This window comes from Diadema setosum, chromosome 10 (genome assembly GCF_964275005.1).
Source record: "Diadema setosum chromosome 10, eeDiaSeto1, whole genome shotgun sequence".
NCBI lineage: Eukaryota > Metazoa > Echinodermata > Echinoidea > Diadematoida > Diadematidae > Diadema > Diadema setosum.
Window position 1 is genome coordinate 11,511,385 of NC_092694.1, and position 12,939 is coordinate 11,524,323.

The following is a 12,939-nucleotide window of genomic DNA, read 5'->3' on the forward strand; positions in this document are numbered from 1 at the left end:
ATACTTCTGCCATTGTGTTTTTACATTGATTATGAGGAATCATGTAAACTTTCATTTTTGTTGTAATTTAGCAACGATTTTTACCACCCCCCCCCCTCCATAATGAGTCATAGGTGCTGACTCATAACTTCAATAGAATGGTTATGTGTAATGGATAACAAATTCCCTTTTAAAGGGATGGCTGAGATGGGATTCAGGTTTTTTTTTTTTACTTTTTTTGCAAAATGATTAGAAACCGCTTATATGAAGTACAAAGAGCATAAAATTTGAAAAGGAATTAAAAATTTATTTGATGAAAACTGGTTTTGAAATAGATTGGATATCCCAAAACAAAATAATGCAAAGTGGTCTTAATAAAAGGTGGGACATACCTTTTATTAGGACCTCTTTGATTTTGGGTATATATATCTCTGTTGTGTGGGGTTTTTATCCACTGGCAGAGTGTATTCAAAAAATTCCTTTATTACTATTAAAATAAATGTATGTAGTATATAGTCATTATTTTTTTGTGTGGTGGACAGTTTGTGGAAGTTTTATGCCCTGATAAAGGCTGTTGGCTCCAATTCATAAAACTTTCAAGCTGCAAATGTTTCGAATGTTACAGTATGTGACAAGTTTGTCTGTCTGCATTCTCTATGCGGGCAAACCTGAAATACGTTGGTAGGTCTATATATCTGAGGCTATTCAAAACCAGAGAGAATGTGCAGGTCCAGTGCTATGATTATGATTAGAGGAAAAGCAATGTGTGTACACGCACACATGGCTTCATTTGTGTAGAGGACCAAATCATGGGTGTATTTGAAGAATTTGATCGGAAAAAGGATTGAGCGCCTTTTTGAAACATTTTATAAGTAAGTCCATCATCAAATAGATCAAAATAAAGCCTTTCAGTGATGCCTTATTTGCTGCACAACAAGAAATGTATTTGAAGTCATGATTAGATCTACCCCATGATTTCTCATTTTCTTCGCCGTTTTCAAACATTCTAAAGTAAGTCTGTCATCAGAAGAGGCAAAATAAAATCTTTCTAGTGAAACCTCACTAATTGTTGCATTACAAAGAATATTCTTGAAGTTATGATTAGAAATATCCCATATTTTAGCATGCAGTTTTCATGACAAATATCTCAAATTGATACAAATGGAGTTACCTTGTTTTGCCATCAAACTCCTCATTTGCGGTTGTACTGCTACCTACTCATAAAGCAGAAAAGGCATTCTTGTAAAGAAAACAAATCAAAAAGAGGGTAATTCATAAAGGACTTGATGTGAGTTTGCAAACATTTTGAGGTTTTAGAGAAAAAAAAGAGAAAAAAATGCCTGCCAGGCTTGCTCAGTTGCCATCACAATGGCTACCGCTACCGTGGCAACATGTTTGGGCAAAGGAAATGAAATTGTTACAGTTACACTACAAGGTTCTCTCTTTCTCTTTTTCTTTTTCTTTTTGATGATTGAAAAGAATTGCTATGCTTTGAACACAAATAAACACATTCTCCTCCTTGATGTCTTTTTCTTGCCCCTAGCTTCGTAACAATGAAAAGCAAAATGTGTTCAATGTGGTCATAATGAATATTTGAGGCATCCTTATTCATTCATTATGATTTGTTATTTCTTGTAAACTGAGACAGCCTTAGGAAACCAGAATTTGGGAAAACATTATAGCCGAAGTCTGCAATTCATGAGGGGAAAACCAAAGGCTTTCAGAGATTTTATGCGCAGCAAACTTGCTAGATTTTTTTTTTTTCTGTTCTTTTTCTTTTCAGAAGTGCATGCGCAGCTGATATGAAATTTGAATTGATGCATTTCCCTTGTATTGTTTAGCCTGGCTTTCTTGAGAAGCCAGGATTCGATAGGGATGAAGCCGCATTTGTCCAAAGAGCGAATGCATGAAATATGAGAGTGCGAAGATTTAGAGTTTGTTTTTGGCCACAGACAAAGGCTGTCATAGAGTGGACTCCAAATGAAACTCCCCAGAGATAATGGCGGGAAAATAGGAAGATTTGACAATTTGAAAGAGAATGACGACGATGGTGGATATGACACGTTCGTAGGTACAACATTTTTATGTTGACCATCAACTTCAGGTGCATTAATTCCAATCGGTGTCTCCTATTACAAGAGTGATTATCTGACACTTTTCGTCTTATTGTGAGCACCTTGATGTAAATGTAACCAATCCCAAGGGGACAATACATTGCTTTCAAGGAGATTAATTTCTTTTTGTAGCTCTGTCGTATTTATCAGAAAGAACAAGTTCATTTTATGCCAATGAAGAACTAAGTCAACTTTAGATACGAACACACCAAAAAAGAAAAAAAACTGTTCCATGTGCTAGTCATCAAAACCTGACTTATAATTTCTGTGGTAGAGCAATATTTTTGTTAAAATGGCACCATGACTGCAATTGATAAAAGGTGGTATTTGTGAAGTTATTTGATATCGTTAAGAACCAAACAGAAGTGTCATAATTTTACGTACAGTATGCTTTTTATGCATTATGGTGATAAATCTTGTTTTGCTTTGTCTTGTTTGTTTGTTGCTCCAAAGTTACTTTATCTATTCTTTTGACAAATATCTAGTAATTCAAGACATATTGCTCCTAGATGATTATAGCCTTTGCACGAACATAGCTAGAGAGTGTCCAGAGACTGAATTTATTGATGACCCCAACCCCGATGGCATACTACAGTCGGCATTCCGTAAGCTGCATTAAAAACTCTAGGGCCTACATCCTGTCCGTCAAACATCAACCACCTTTAATGTACCAAATGCATGCACCATCTATGGAAACAAAGTCGAGGCCACACCCTCTTCCCTCTCAGTCATACTTTAAAGGGAAAAAATGTTTGCAAACTACTAGAATGAATCAAGAATTTAATAGCACAACTGGATTATTTAGAAAACATGTCTTGATTATGACTGGCTAAAACATGATTTTTTAAAGACATGATTTTAAATAAACAAGATTCCAGCTTGCTTTCCTGGTTGTACAAAAAGAAAAGAAAATATGTATGCGAGGATGAAGCATCTTTGCAAATCAACACTTTTATTACATAATGAGTTCTCCGTCAGCCTGTAATGGGGCTCACAGTCTTAGCTAGCTTCTGGATGGTTCACATGTGATGCTGATACCATAGCCATCAAGGGCAGATATCACTCGGTAAAAGCAGGACCTTGAATAGAGTAGCTTGAACAACCGAAACTTGTAATGTTGTCATGAATAGACGTCTCCCTTCCCACTCCGATCCCCCGCCCCCTTTTTTCTCTCCTCTGTGGAGGGCGCATCACTCCGTTCGCTAATTGAGCTTTCATAAACACCAGGCCCCGGTCCCCTCCGTCTTTCCACTCGGTTCTGGCCTCCAAGCTTGATTAAGCCGGGTATCCAGTGTCGCCCCGGTACTGGCCCACTAGGGACCCGCAACCCCCTTCTGTCGCAGGGGTCCCACCATTAACCAAATTGATAATGCCTCATCTCATTAAACTAGTGGTCGCCCCCCACGCGCCAAAGAAATCATCTCACCCGTCCGTCCGCCCGCCAGTGTTACGTGGTCCTTAATTCCCCGCTCCAGGAGCTAGGAGCTCATCCTGCTACTAGGCAGGCTGCCACCTCGCCTCACCTCGCTTCCATCCTCTCTTCCCGGAGCTACATCCCTCCTGATGTATTTTAGCTGTCCCCTGGGCTCCCTGGAGGATCTGACTCGGCCGAGAGAGATGATGCTGTGTCTTATGATTTATGGGCTGGTGGGATGGAGATAAAGATAGGGAAAGGGAGGGAGGGGGGTTAAACCTTGATGAATAATTGATTGGATTCCTAATGAATAAAAACAATCACCCTAATCAGGGACGCATTTTACTGTGTCTCCCGATCATAATTCCTACTATGTTTGGGGCCAGGGGATGGCCTTCCTTCTGGTATTAGACAAAGGCCTGTGGTGCTAGAGGAAAGATAAGGACAAAATAAAGGGGTACAAGAGGGAGACGACAGCAAGACAGACAGACAGACAGACAAACAGAAACACAGACATGAAATAGAGAGCAGACAACACAAAGAGAACCGAGAGAATGACTCGGAAGGTGGGCAGAATAAGGTTCGCAGAGAGGCCATGCTAACTTTTGAGTTTGTTGATTATGACATCCACACAATGCTAAACTATAAGTTGGGACCCCCGTGGCTCGTGGGTGGAGCATAAACCATGAGAAATCTTGCGGTTGTAATTATCAAGTAATCTTTAATCCGTTGAGGACTGTCTAATTTTGCTTCAACATGCATTTCCCATAGACACCTGCCCAAGTATACTCAGGACTTCTCTTCAACGGTGTAGACAGCTACAAAATTTGTAACTTTCGAGTCCGTCTACACAGAACTAAACTACTGCAATGTAGCTAATCATCAAGATTCAAAACTTCAAGCTAAACTTTAAGTTTAGGAACGTCATGTGAACGTAACTGTAGATATATTCCCGCAGAGTTTGTCGCACCTCCAAAACTTTGAGAAGTGTGCAGGTATTTTGAAAATATAAATCTTAAGCTTGGAAAAGTAGGAGAAAGAGTTGAAGGAGGGGGAAGGGTAAGCAAGAAGACACATATGATTGAAATACTGTTAAAGAGGAAAGGTTGTTCTTCTGGTGTTAACGTATACCAGACTTTATCACAATACCTCTATCTGAATATGCAACTGTTTGTAGAGAGTGAAACCGGTGAGGCTGGGAAACTTTCTGTTAAATAATTTGTCAATTCTTGGAAGGTACTGCACCCCCACCACCTGTCTAATGAACAGAGTCTGCTCTACGTATTAGATGATGCTCTTGTGCCGTAAACCTTGAAGCTGAGAAGTGGTAGAGGGAGAGAAGGCAAACTTGATTGTATTTCCAGCTCCACTCCCCACGCATGGCACGTTTACGGTCGTGCGATTTTTCAAGATTCTACTTTGCAGATTGATACATAAAATCGTCGCTTTCCATATTTCGAAAGAAAAAAGCAGCAAAACGAATCTTCACAATAAAATCAATCCAGCACAAATGTGTCTGCTGCACTTACAATTTGTATACGAGACAGGAGCATTCAGCTTTTGAGAATGTTGAGTTCTATATTCAAGAGTGTTTTGGGTTCTGGGTGAATCCCCTCGCGTGCCAAAATCAGTGATCATCCAGGCGCACACCGGCAGCCAAGCGAGGGGGTCATTCGTCAATCGTGGCATGTTGATTCTTTCCTCCTCGGGACACCGTCAATCTCGAACTAGTTGAACCACACGAACCCCGTAACACCTCCTATGAAAAATGATCATTATTAATTGTGATTTTGTGTGTGTGTGTGTGTGTGTGAATGTATGTTTTTGTCATCATGCAATTTAATAACTGGACGTCATCGACTGTATACGATAATTAGATGGTGATGCACGTTTGACCAATGTGGAGTTAATGGCAGAGATGATATCTACAGTTGGTTTATCATTTAACTTTCTGATAGATACCCTTCATTAATCTGTCATTCTTTGTCAGAGAGAGAGTGATGAGCATACAAAATTTAATCAGATTGATTTATTTCAATGTGTCCACCTCACTAAAATGTGCACAGACAAAGAAAAAAAAAAAGGAATTAAAAGATTGAGCCATGTTTAAGTTACAATACTAGTACTTCTCAACTTAGTCTAAGAGCCAGTCCCCTTCTTTTTCAAGATTCCATCGAAAGGCAAAATCAAACTAACATTACAATATTTTGGCAGAGGCCGTATGAGCCGAAAGCTTTTTCTTTTGCATTAGTGACCAGCAGAAGTGTAATACATGCCTGGGAAAATATATTCAAAATATGTTATATGAAATATATTTATATATATATTAAAGGTAGGGAATCCCATTTGCATGCCTTAAATGAAGAGTTGTATAAATACAGTGGTATGTTGAAGAGAGTATCATTTTAGAAACTCCCATAAAGTATTGAAAGTGGAAGGTAACATTTAGTACATTTTTATTGACCGTTAGATTTTGAATTGAATTTTTTTCGGGGCTCACCGTAAATTCCAGTACATTACTAGGCTACCTTTGCAGACCCATGCACTGCATGTGTGTCCATCATGTATATTTTGTGAAGAAAGTTTATCAAAACTTACAAACATTTCTATATACATTCTTGCCACACACTCTATATGTTATTACATCAGCTCTTATACTTTTAGATTTGTGTTTATAGATAAATAAAATACAGAAGACTGCAACAAAAAGGCTTAAGTGTGGCTGACACACAGAACTACTGAGTAGTTGAGTTTTGTGCATTATTCAAATTGGAGATAACTGTTGACTTCCAAATTTCTCAGCAGTGGCCTAAACAAGTCCCCTGAGGTTCATATTTAATGTTTTGCTGCATTTTGGGAGGTCTGTAAAAGGTATCCCCTACCTTTAATATATATCATGTATCATATATATTGAACATATATTGAGGCAGATATGCAATTGTCAAAATTTTTGTCGCAAAACAGTTGGTCTGTGTGCAAACATGAGCACCTTGTTTGTCACATTATCTTTCACGTAATCTTGAGGGAAAAAGCCCCGACACCTTTGAGGTCCATTTTCTAATGACTTGCCGCACCGCCCGCCCTCTTCCAAAGGCCTATTGAATAGACTGAAATGAGCGTATTGATTCAATGCTTGGGATAAGCATTGGCCTACGAAATATGAAAAAAAAAACAAAAACTAAAGAATAAAGAGCTACCTGGTATATAGAGAATACCATTTCAATCTTTGTTTTATAGTTAGGTCCTGCACGTATGAAACAACTAAATCAAAATGAAAAGGGTTCAGATTACCCTAAATCAGTCAGTTTTCAACTGCAGAACAGATGTGCATGGAAAATGTGAAAGCGCTGTCTATTTTCGCTTTAGATTAAAAAAAAAAGACATCTGGATGAGTATGTCTAGAACAATTATTTGTTTGCTGTCAGTGCTTGCCTGTGATGGGTGCTGTAGATGACATCCACATGTTCCCTCATTAGGCTCATTAATAAGCAGGTTTTCTTGTTCGGCGATGGCTTTTCCAGCCGCCCACTTCACGTGATTGATGGTTTCCTTGTCCATTTTCTTCTTTGCTGTTACAGGAATGCGATCAAGTTCACATAGACGATGTAGCATCGGACGACAATGGGCAAGATCTGAGGTAATATATATAAACAATGATTGATTGATTGATTGATTGACTGACTGATTGATTGATTGATTGATTGATTGATTGACTGACTGACTGATTGATTGATTGATTGATTGATTCATTGATTCATTCATTCATTCATTCACTCACTCATTCATTCATTCATTCATTCATTCATTCATTCATTCATTCACTCATTCATTCATTCATTCATTCATTCATTCATTCATTCATTCATTCATTCATCCATCCATCCATTCATTCATTCATTCATTCATTCATTCATTCATTCATTCATTCATCCATTCATTCATCCATTCACTCATAGTGTAAGTGCAACATCCATTCCTTCTAGGCAAGATTTAATGATGAAGAGGGGATAAAACATTGGTTGACTCGTTCATTCATCTATTCATTCATTCATTCACTGAGATCATAAATGTAGCATCTATTCTTTTTTTAAGCAAGGTTTGAAGTGACAGAATAATGATTGATTGATTGATTGATTCAAATTGTTAATGTAGCATTCATTCCTTTTTAATAAGCAAGATTTGAGCTGATTGATTGATTGATTGTTTCATTCATTCATGCATTCATTCGCTTATTATATGTTGCATCCATTTTTTACTAGGCAGAATTTGAATTGATAGAACAGTAATCATAATATTCATTCACATCATAAATGTAGCATCAGCTGTTCTTTTTTAAGCAAGATTTGAAGTGATGGAACAATGATTACTACTTGAACGATTGATTGATTGATTCATTCATATTGTAAATGTGGCAGCCATTCTTATTGTAAACTTGAACATTCCTCACCTTATACACTGAAACTTTTCTAATGATTTGCAATGTGAAAAAAAAGTGTGCGAATAACTGCAATTATTTAGTCACATTTTCAAAGCTTCAACAAAGTCTCAAAGATTAATTTTCATGGCATCTGTGAAATCAGTATTTCTATAATAGCCCTTATTGTTTTCAAATCAATAAAACTTCACGTATGCCATTTCTTTGCCTTTTCTTTTTTTTTTCTGGCCAGTAATTACAATTTCCAGACAGATGGTTTCCACGCCGCGGCGACCAGCGCCAACCTGTGCTTGGCAACGGGCGTCAGGGGAGGCGTGGACTGGATGAGGAAGCTGGCCTACCGGTATCGCAGGATCAAGGAGATCTACAGCTCATACAAGAACAATGTCGGAGGTGAGATCATGTTGTAGACAGAAATTCACAAAAGATCAATTGTTCAGAGCTAGTATACGGATTGTATAAAATGTTTACTGCATAAATGCATGATCACATTCATGCATACAGCAACAGACATGCAGTATGATGAGTGTGCTTGAACGGTATATCTTCTCCTAATTTAAATGACTTTTTTAGCGATTCAGGCTAGGGGATTTGATGTTTTTGAGGCAAAAATCCTTATTTTAAGTGGACAACATGGACTCTCAAAATGGGTCACCGACAAGAAAAAGGCTCTTTCTGGAGAATGGGAGTGTAGTAACAGGGGGCTTGAACCCTGAATTTTCAATGAAAGTGCAATTTGCACAATCCACATGACCATGGTGATAGTTGTCTCTATGCTGTTCTTGAAAGCCAGCACTTTACAAATGATTCTTTGCAAACGTGTCAGGAGATGATGAGTGCTTTTATAGCCAGATGGGCTTTATTATCATTCTGTCTGTCTGTCACACATGTCCGTCTGTCCCCAGGTCTGTTGGGTCCACAGAAGAGGGAACAGTGGCTGCAGCTAAGGGCAGAGATTGAGGCCATGACAGACTCGTGGCTGACCATCGCGCTCAAGTCCCTGTCCATCATCAACTCCAGGTACGTCCCTCGGTTCCGCCCCTTTCCGACGGCAATCTCTTGGCAGCGATGGATCAGTCGTTCCCGCTTCATTTTGAATTTCTTGTTCAGACTGTGTCACCAATTTGCAAACTAGGAAAGCAGAGAATTTACTATAGGAGCCATTCTTTCATTGAACACCTACGACATAAATATCATTATCCCACTCTGCAGTGGTGTGTTCCTAGTCCTGAATCGTATGGGAAGAAATGGAATCATTCGCTAATAGTATTAGATGTTTTGCCCCAGTAATTAAGCAGTAAAGCAAACAAAGTGTTTTATGATATAGCTTATTGCACATTCTCATATAAGGATAATTTCCATGAAATCAATTTCTTAGACTTATTCGGTTAAACAAAAACAAAAAGGAAAGAAATGAACCGTCACCCAAAAGTTTTATGCAGAGGGTTTTAGCATGATTGCAATGTGATATCTTGTCAGGGTTTTTACCTTGTACGTCAACCAGCTACTCTGTTTGTGTTTAGATTTTTGTTTTGTTTCATTGTTTGTTTGTTTTTTTTTTTTCCTTCTCCCTTTTTCTTTTGTTGCTGATATTGAATTTCTGTTTCTAATTATCCTGAAAAGAAAGTCATAGGATCCGGAGTTTTAAGTGACAGGGAAAGTGGAGTTAAAAGAATATAGAGTTTCCGAGCAGTGATTATTTCTTCTGGCTGGGGATGAGAATGAAACTGGACTGGCATCCTGGATATTTTCTGGATGTAGCGATCCAATCTTGCAGGCATTTTCAGATTTACTTACTCTTCTCTCTTTCCAACATCCTGAAATTGAAGGCTACTTTGAATGTAATGCCTGGCGTAAAAGATTTTTGCATTAAGTGGAAAGGATAGCGTTCTGAAGTTTCACGTCGTGTGATGTTCGGGAGGGTAAAGTGAGGACATGGCAAATCATTTTCAGACCCGAGATCAGGAATGTAACAAAATAATGATGAAATGATTTATGTCTGAAGATAAGAGTTACTCTTAGCACCTTGCTCAAAATATCTATGTCTATTTGAAGTTTAAAGAGAACTTGGCATGTGGGTCTTAAAGTGATTTCACATTTAGGACATGTTTGTACGTACATTTATATGCATCAAAATGTAGAAATCTGGAATGAAATGGAGCACAGTTAATCTTGCAGCAGTAAAAGTGACATTGGATCTTGAGAGTGTGCAGTGTTATGGTCAAAACGTGTCTTTTCTTCCGTCCCACCACAGGTCAAACTGCATCAACGTGTTAGTGACGACCACCCAACTTGTTCCAGCCGTCGCCAAGGTCCTGCTCTACGGACTCGGCGGGGTCTTTAACATCGAGAACGTGTACAGTGCCACCAGGGTCGGCAAGGAGAGCTGCTTCGAGCGCATCGTGGCCCGCTTCGGCCGGAAAGTCACCTACGTTGCCATCGGAGATGCCAAAGATGAAGAGACGGCTGCCAAGCAGGTGAGTTTTTCTCAAAGATGTTTCGTCATAGACGATGAAATTCTCACCTGATCATTTCTTTGATTTGCATTATAAAACTAGAAACATTCACGGCATGAAACTTTTGTGAATTAGTGCCAACAGCCATTTTCGTGAATCTTGGCTCCTTACAGAATTTGTGAAGATTCATGTACATAAAAACTTCTGGTTTTACAGTATACAAGAATATACAAATATAAGTATTTATGTACAACTGTAGATATGTTTATATTTCACTGTCCTTCATATTTTTAGTTTCTACAGATGCTTACAATTGTTGTACACATGATATTAGATTATATCTTATCTATGTGTGTATTACATTGTTAATAAGGCTGGCTGGGATAATGACCCATTAATTGTTTCAAATTGATTCATTTTTCACCCATATTCTACGCCAAGCATCTTCAGTTTTGATAACCTCGATGCAAAATTAGATTGCATTAGTGAGAAGAAAAGTCTCGTGAGAAAGATTTGTTATAAAGTGAGTGTGATGTTGAGTCATGTCTCTTTTTTGTTTCTTATCACTCTGTGCAGCTGGATTTCCCATTCTGGAGAGTAACAAGTCACTCGGACCTTGCAGCGTTACATCATGCTCTTGATCTCGGTTACCTCTGAAAATCGCTCTGTGCCGACCCCGCCCTTTTTTTCTTCCCCTTCCTCCACCTGTTCCCCTCCCCCTTCATTACCCCGTAGCCCTCCAGAGACAAAATTATCCACCCATTTATTTCTTTCTGTAAAAGATGATTTTACAGACTGATCATGCCATGTGTACCACTGGTGCTAACTAGAAGAAAAAAACAAACAAAAAAAAAAGAACGAAAAAATCAAGTTATAGCGGAGATTATTCGCCAGACTTCTTTGCAGTCACCGCTCGAGTGGAGGCGTTCTGGAAGATGGCTTTGTAGATGTTAGCTCGGGTGATGAGTTAACCTGTGTATGATGACCACAAGTAGGTGCTTGAGCAGTATGAAGAGAAAAAAAAGGAAAGATTGTTTGGATGTGGTAGTTAGGAGAACACGGAAACCACATGACCATGAGCACCAAGAATGTCAAGCAGCTGGGTCGAGCTGTCCTTCAGGGAATCGGAGCAGATCTCAGATGACCATCCCCTATCAAAAGTCTTTGCTGACCATACGGTTCCCTGAGAAGAGGCTCCGGCGTTTGCGTCCCGGATCGCGGGATGCAGTTCGGGAAGTGCGTGCCGAGAGAGAGACTTTAATGCCTCTTCATTCGGGAGCGGGCGTCAGACTCGGGAATCGGGCAATTCGTCTGATTCTTCCGACGAAAGGGGGAGGGGGCAGAGATGGGCGGAGGGCTTTGCACGAGATGCAGAGAGAAACCGCGAGCCGGATGCCAGTCAAGGAGGAGGGTTGCCATGGCGACACTCGGATGAGTCTGTTCCACCGGGAGGAGGCCAGTGATTTGGCGGTGCATTGTCAAGAGGGAGATGATGAGTAGTATGCGAAAAGGGATCAGAAATCATCCTTATACACTCAGGATTTGAATATATTTGGAGTGAAACCAACTCGATGTCTTTGTTTTGCTTTTACGTTTTGTGTGTTTCAAGAAGTGACAGTTGTGTGGGTTGACTCTTAGTAGTGGACGGAGCGTAGTTCTCTCTTAACATAGATGATTGTCGTAGTTTGAAATTAAGTACCTGACAAGGAGTTTAGCATCTACCAATTTTGCTCACAACTATTCATGTTTTTTATCATTATCAACCTCCCATTTTTTAACCCTCCTGTAAGTCTACGCAAAAGTTGCCCACCGGAACTCATCTGCATGTCCTTTTTTCCAACCAAAAAATTAATTTTTGGATTCACCGATGGGTGAGAGTAAAAAATGCACCCCTTCCCCCGATGGAAATTGACAATTGAGGTCAAAATCAGACTTACAGAACAAGAAAAGTTTCATGAAAAGTCGAGAGAAAATTGTAGAATTTTATAGTTCCGCTTGTCTGCCATGAATGGTGATATATCAATCACAGTTATAAGTGAAGAGTTGATCTCAAAAGGAGTTAATTCCGTTCTTGTTAATTTGAGATATTTGCAATTAAAGCTGTTGAAAAAAATTAAGAAATTAATAATAGGAAAATGTGATATTTGTAATCATGACTTCAAAAATATTCCTTATTATGCAACAAGTGAGGTATCTCTGGTAAGGTTTTATTTAACTCTGTCTGATGATCAACTTTCATTACAATTTTTGAAAATTGCACTTAGCCCATGTTTTGCAATCTTCAAATGCAAAGTAGCTGAACTGGCTTCTCAAAGTTTCCAGTATACCTTCACACGATATTGCCTTGTTTGATACAAATTCAAACAGAGGAAAACATCTATCATTCACATCATAATTGTTTCCAAGTTGTGACAATTTAGCAATGGTGAGTTTGCAAAGGGAGAAGAGTCAGAACAGCTGCTGAACTTATTGCCAAAAAGGGTGATTTTTGCGACACATTTTTTTAACCATCCAGTCGAAGAACTTAAAAGCAACATTGTC

At 38.9% G+C, this 12,939-nt stretch overlaps 1 protein-coding gene across 1 annotated transcript in view; it reads left to right on the forward strand.

Moving 5' to 3' along the window:
- The window catches only part of LOC140234361 (protein phosphatase EYA1-like), a 414,338-nt gene extending 401,691 nt beyond the window's left edge, over positions 1-12,647 (forward strand). Inside the window, exons 12-16 of the mRNA XM_072314419.1 lie at positions 7,086-7,144; positions 8,175-8,335; positions 8,848-8,962; positions 10,197-10,419; positions 10,975-12,647. Of these exons, the coding sequence (XP_072170520.1) occupies positions 7,086-7,144; positions 8,175-8,335; positions 8,848-8,962; positions 10,197-10,419; positions 10,975-11,055 (639 nt within the window). The 3' untranslated portion in view covers positions 11,056-12,647. The remainder of the gene's footprint in view (positions 1-7,085; positions 7,145-8,174; positions 8,336-8,847; positions 8,963-10,196; positions 10,420-10,974) is intronic.
- Positions 12,648-12,939: the final 292 nt, after the last annotated feature.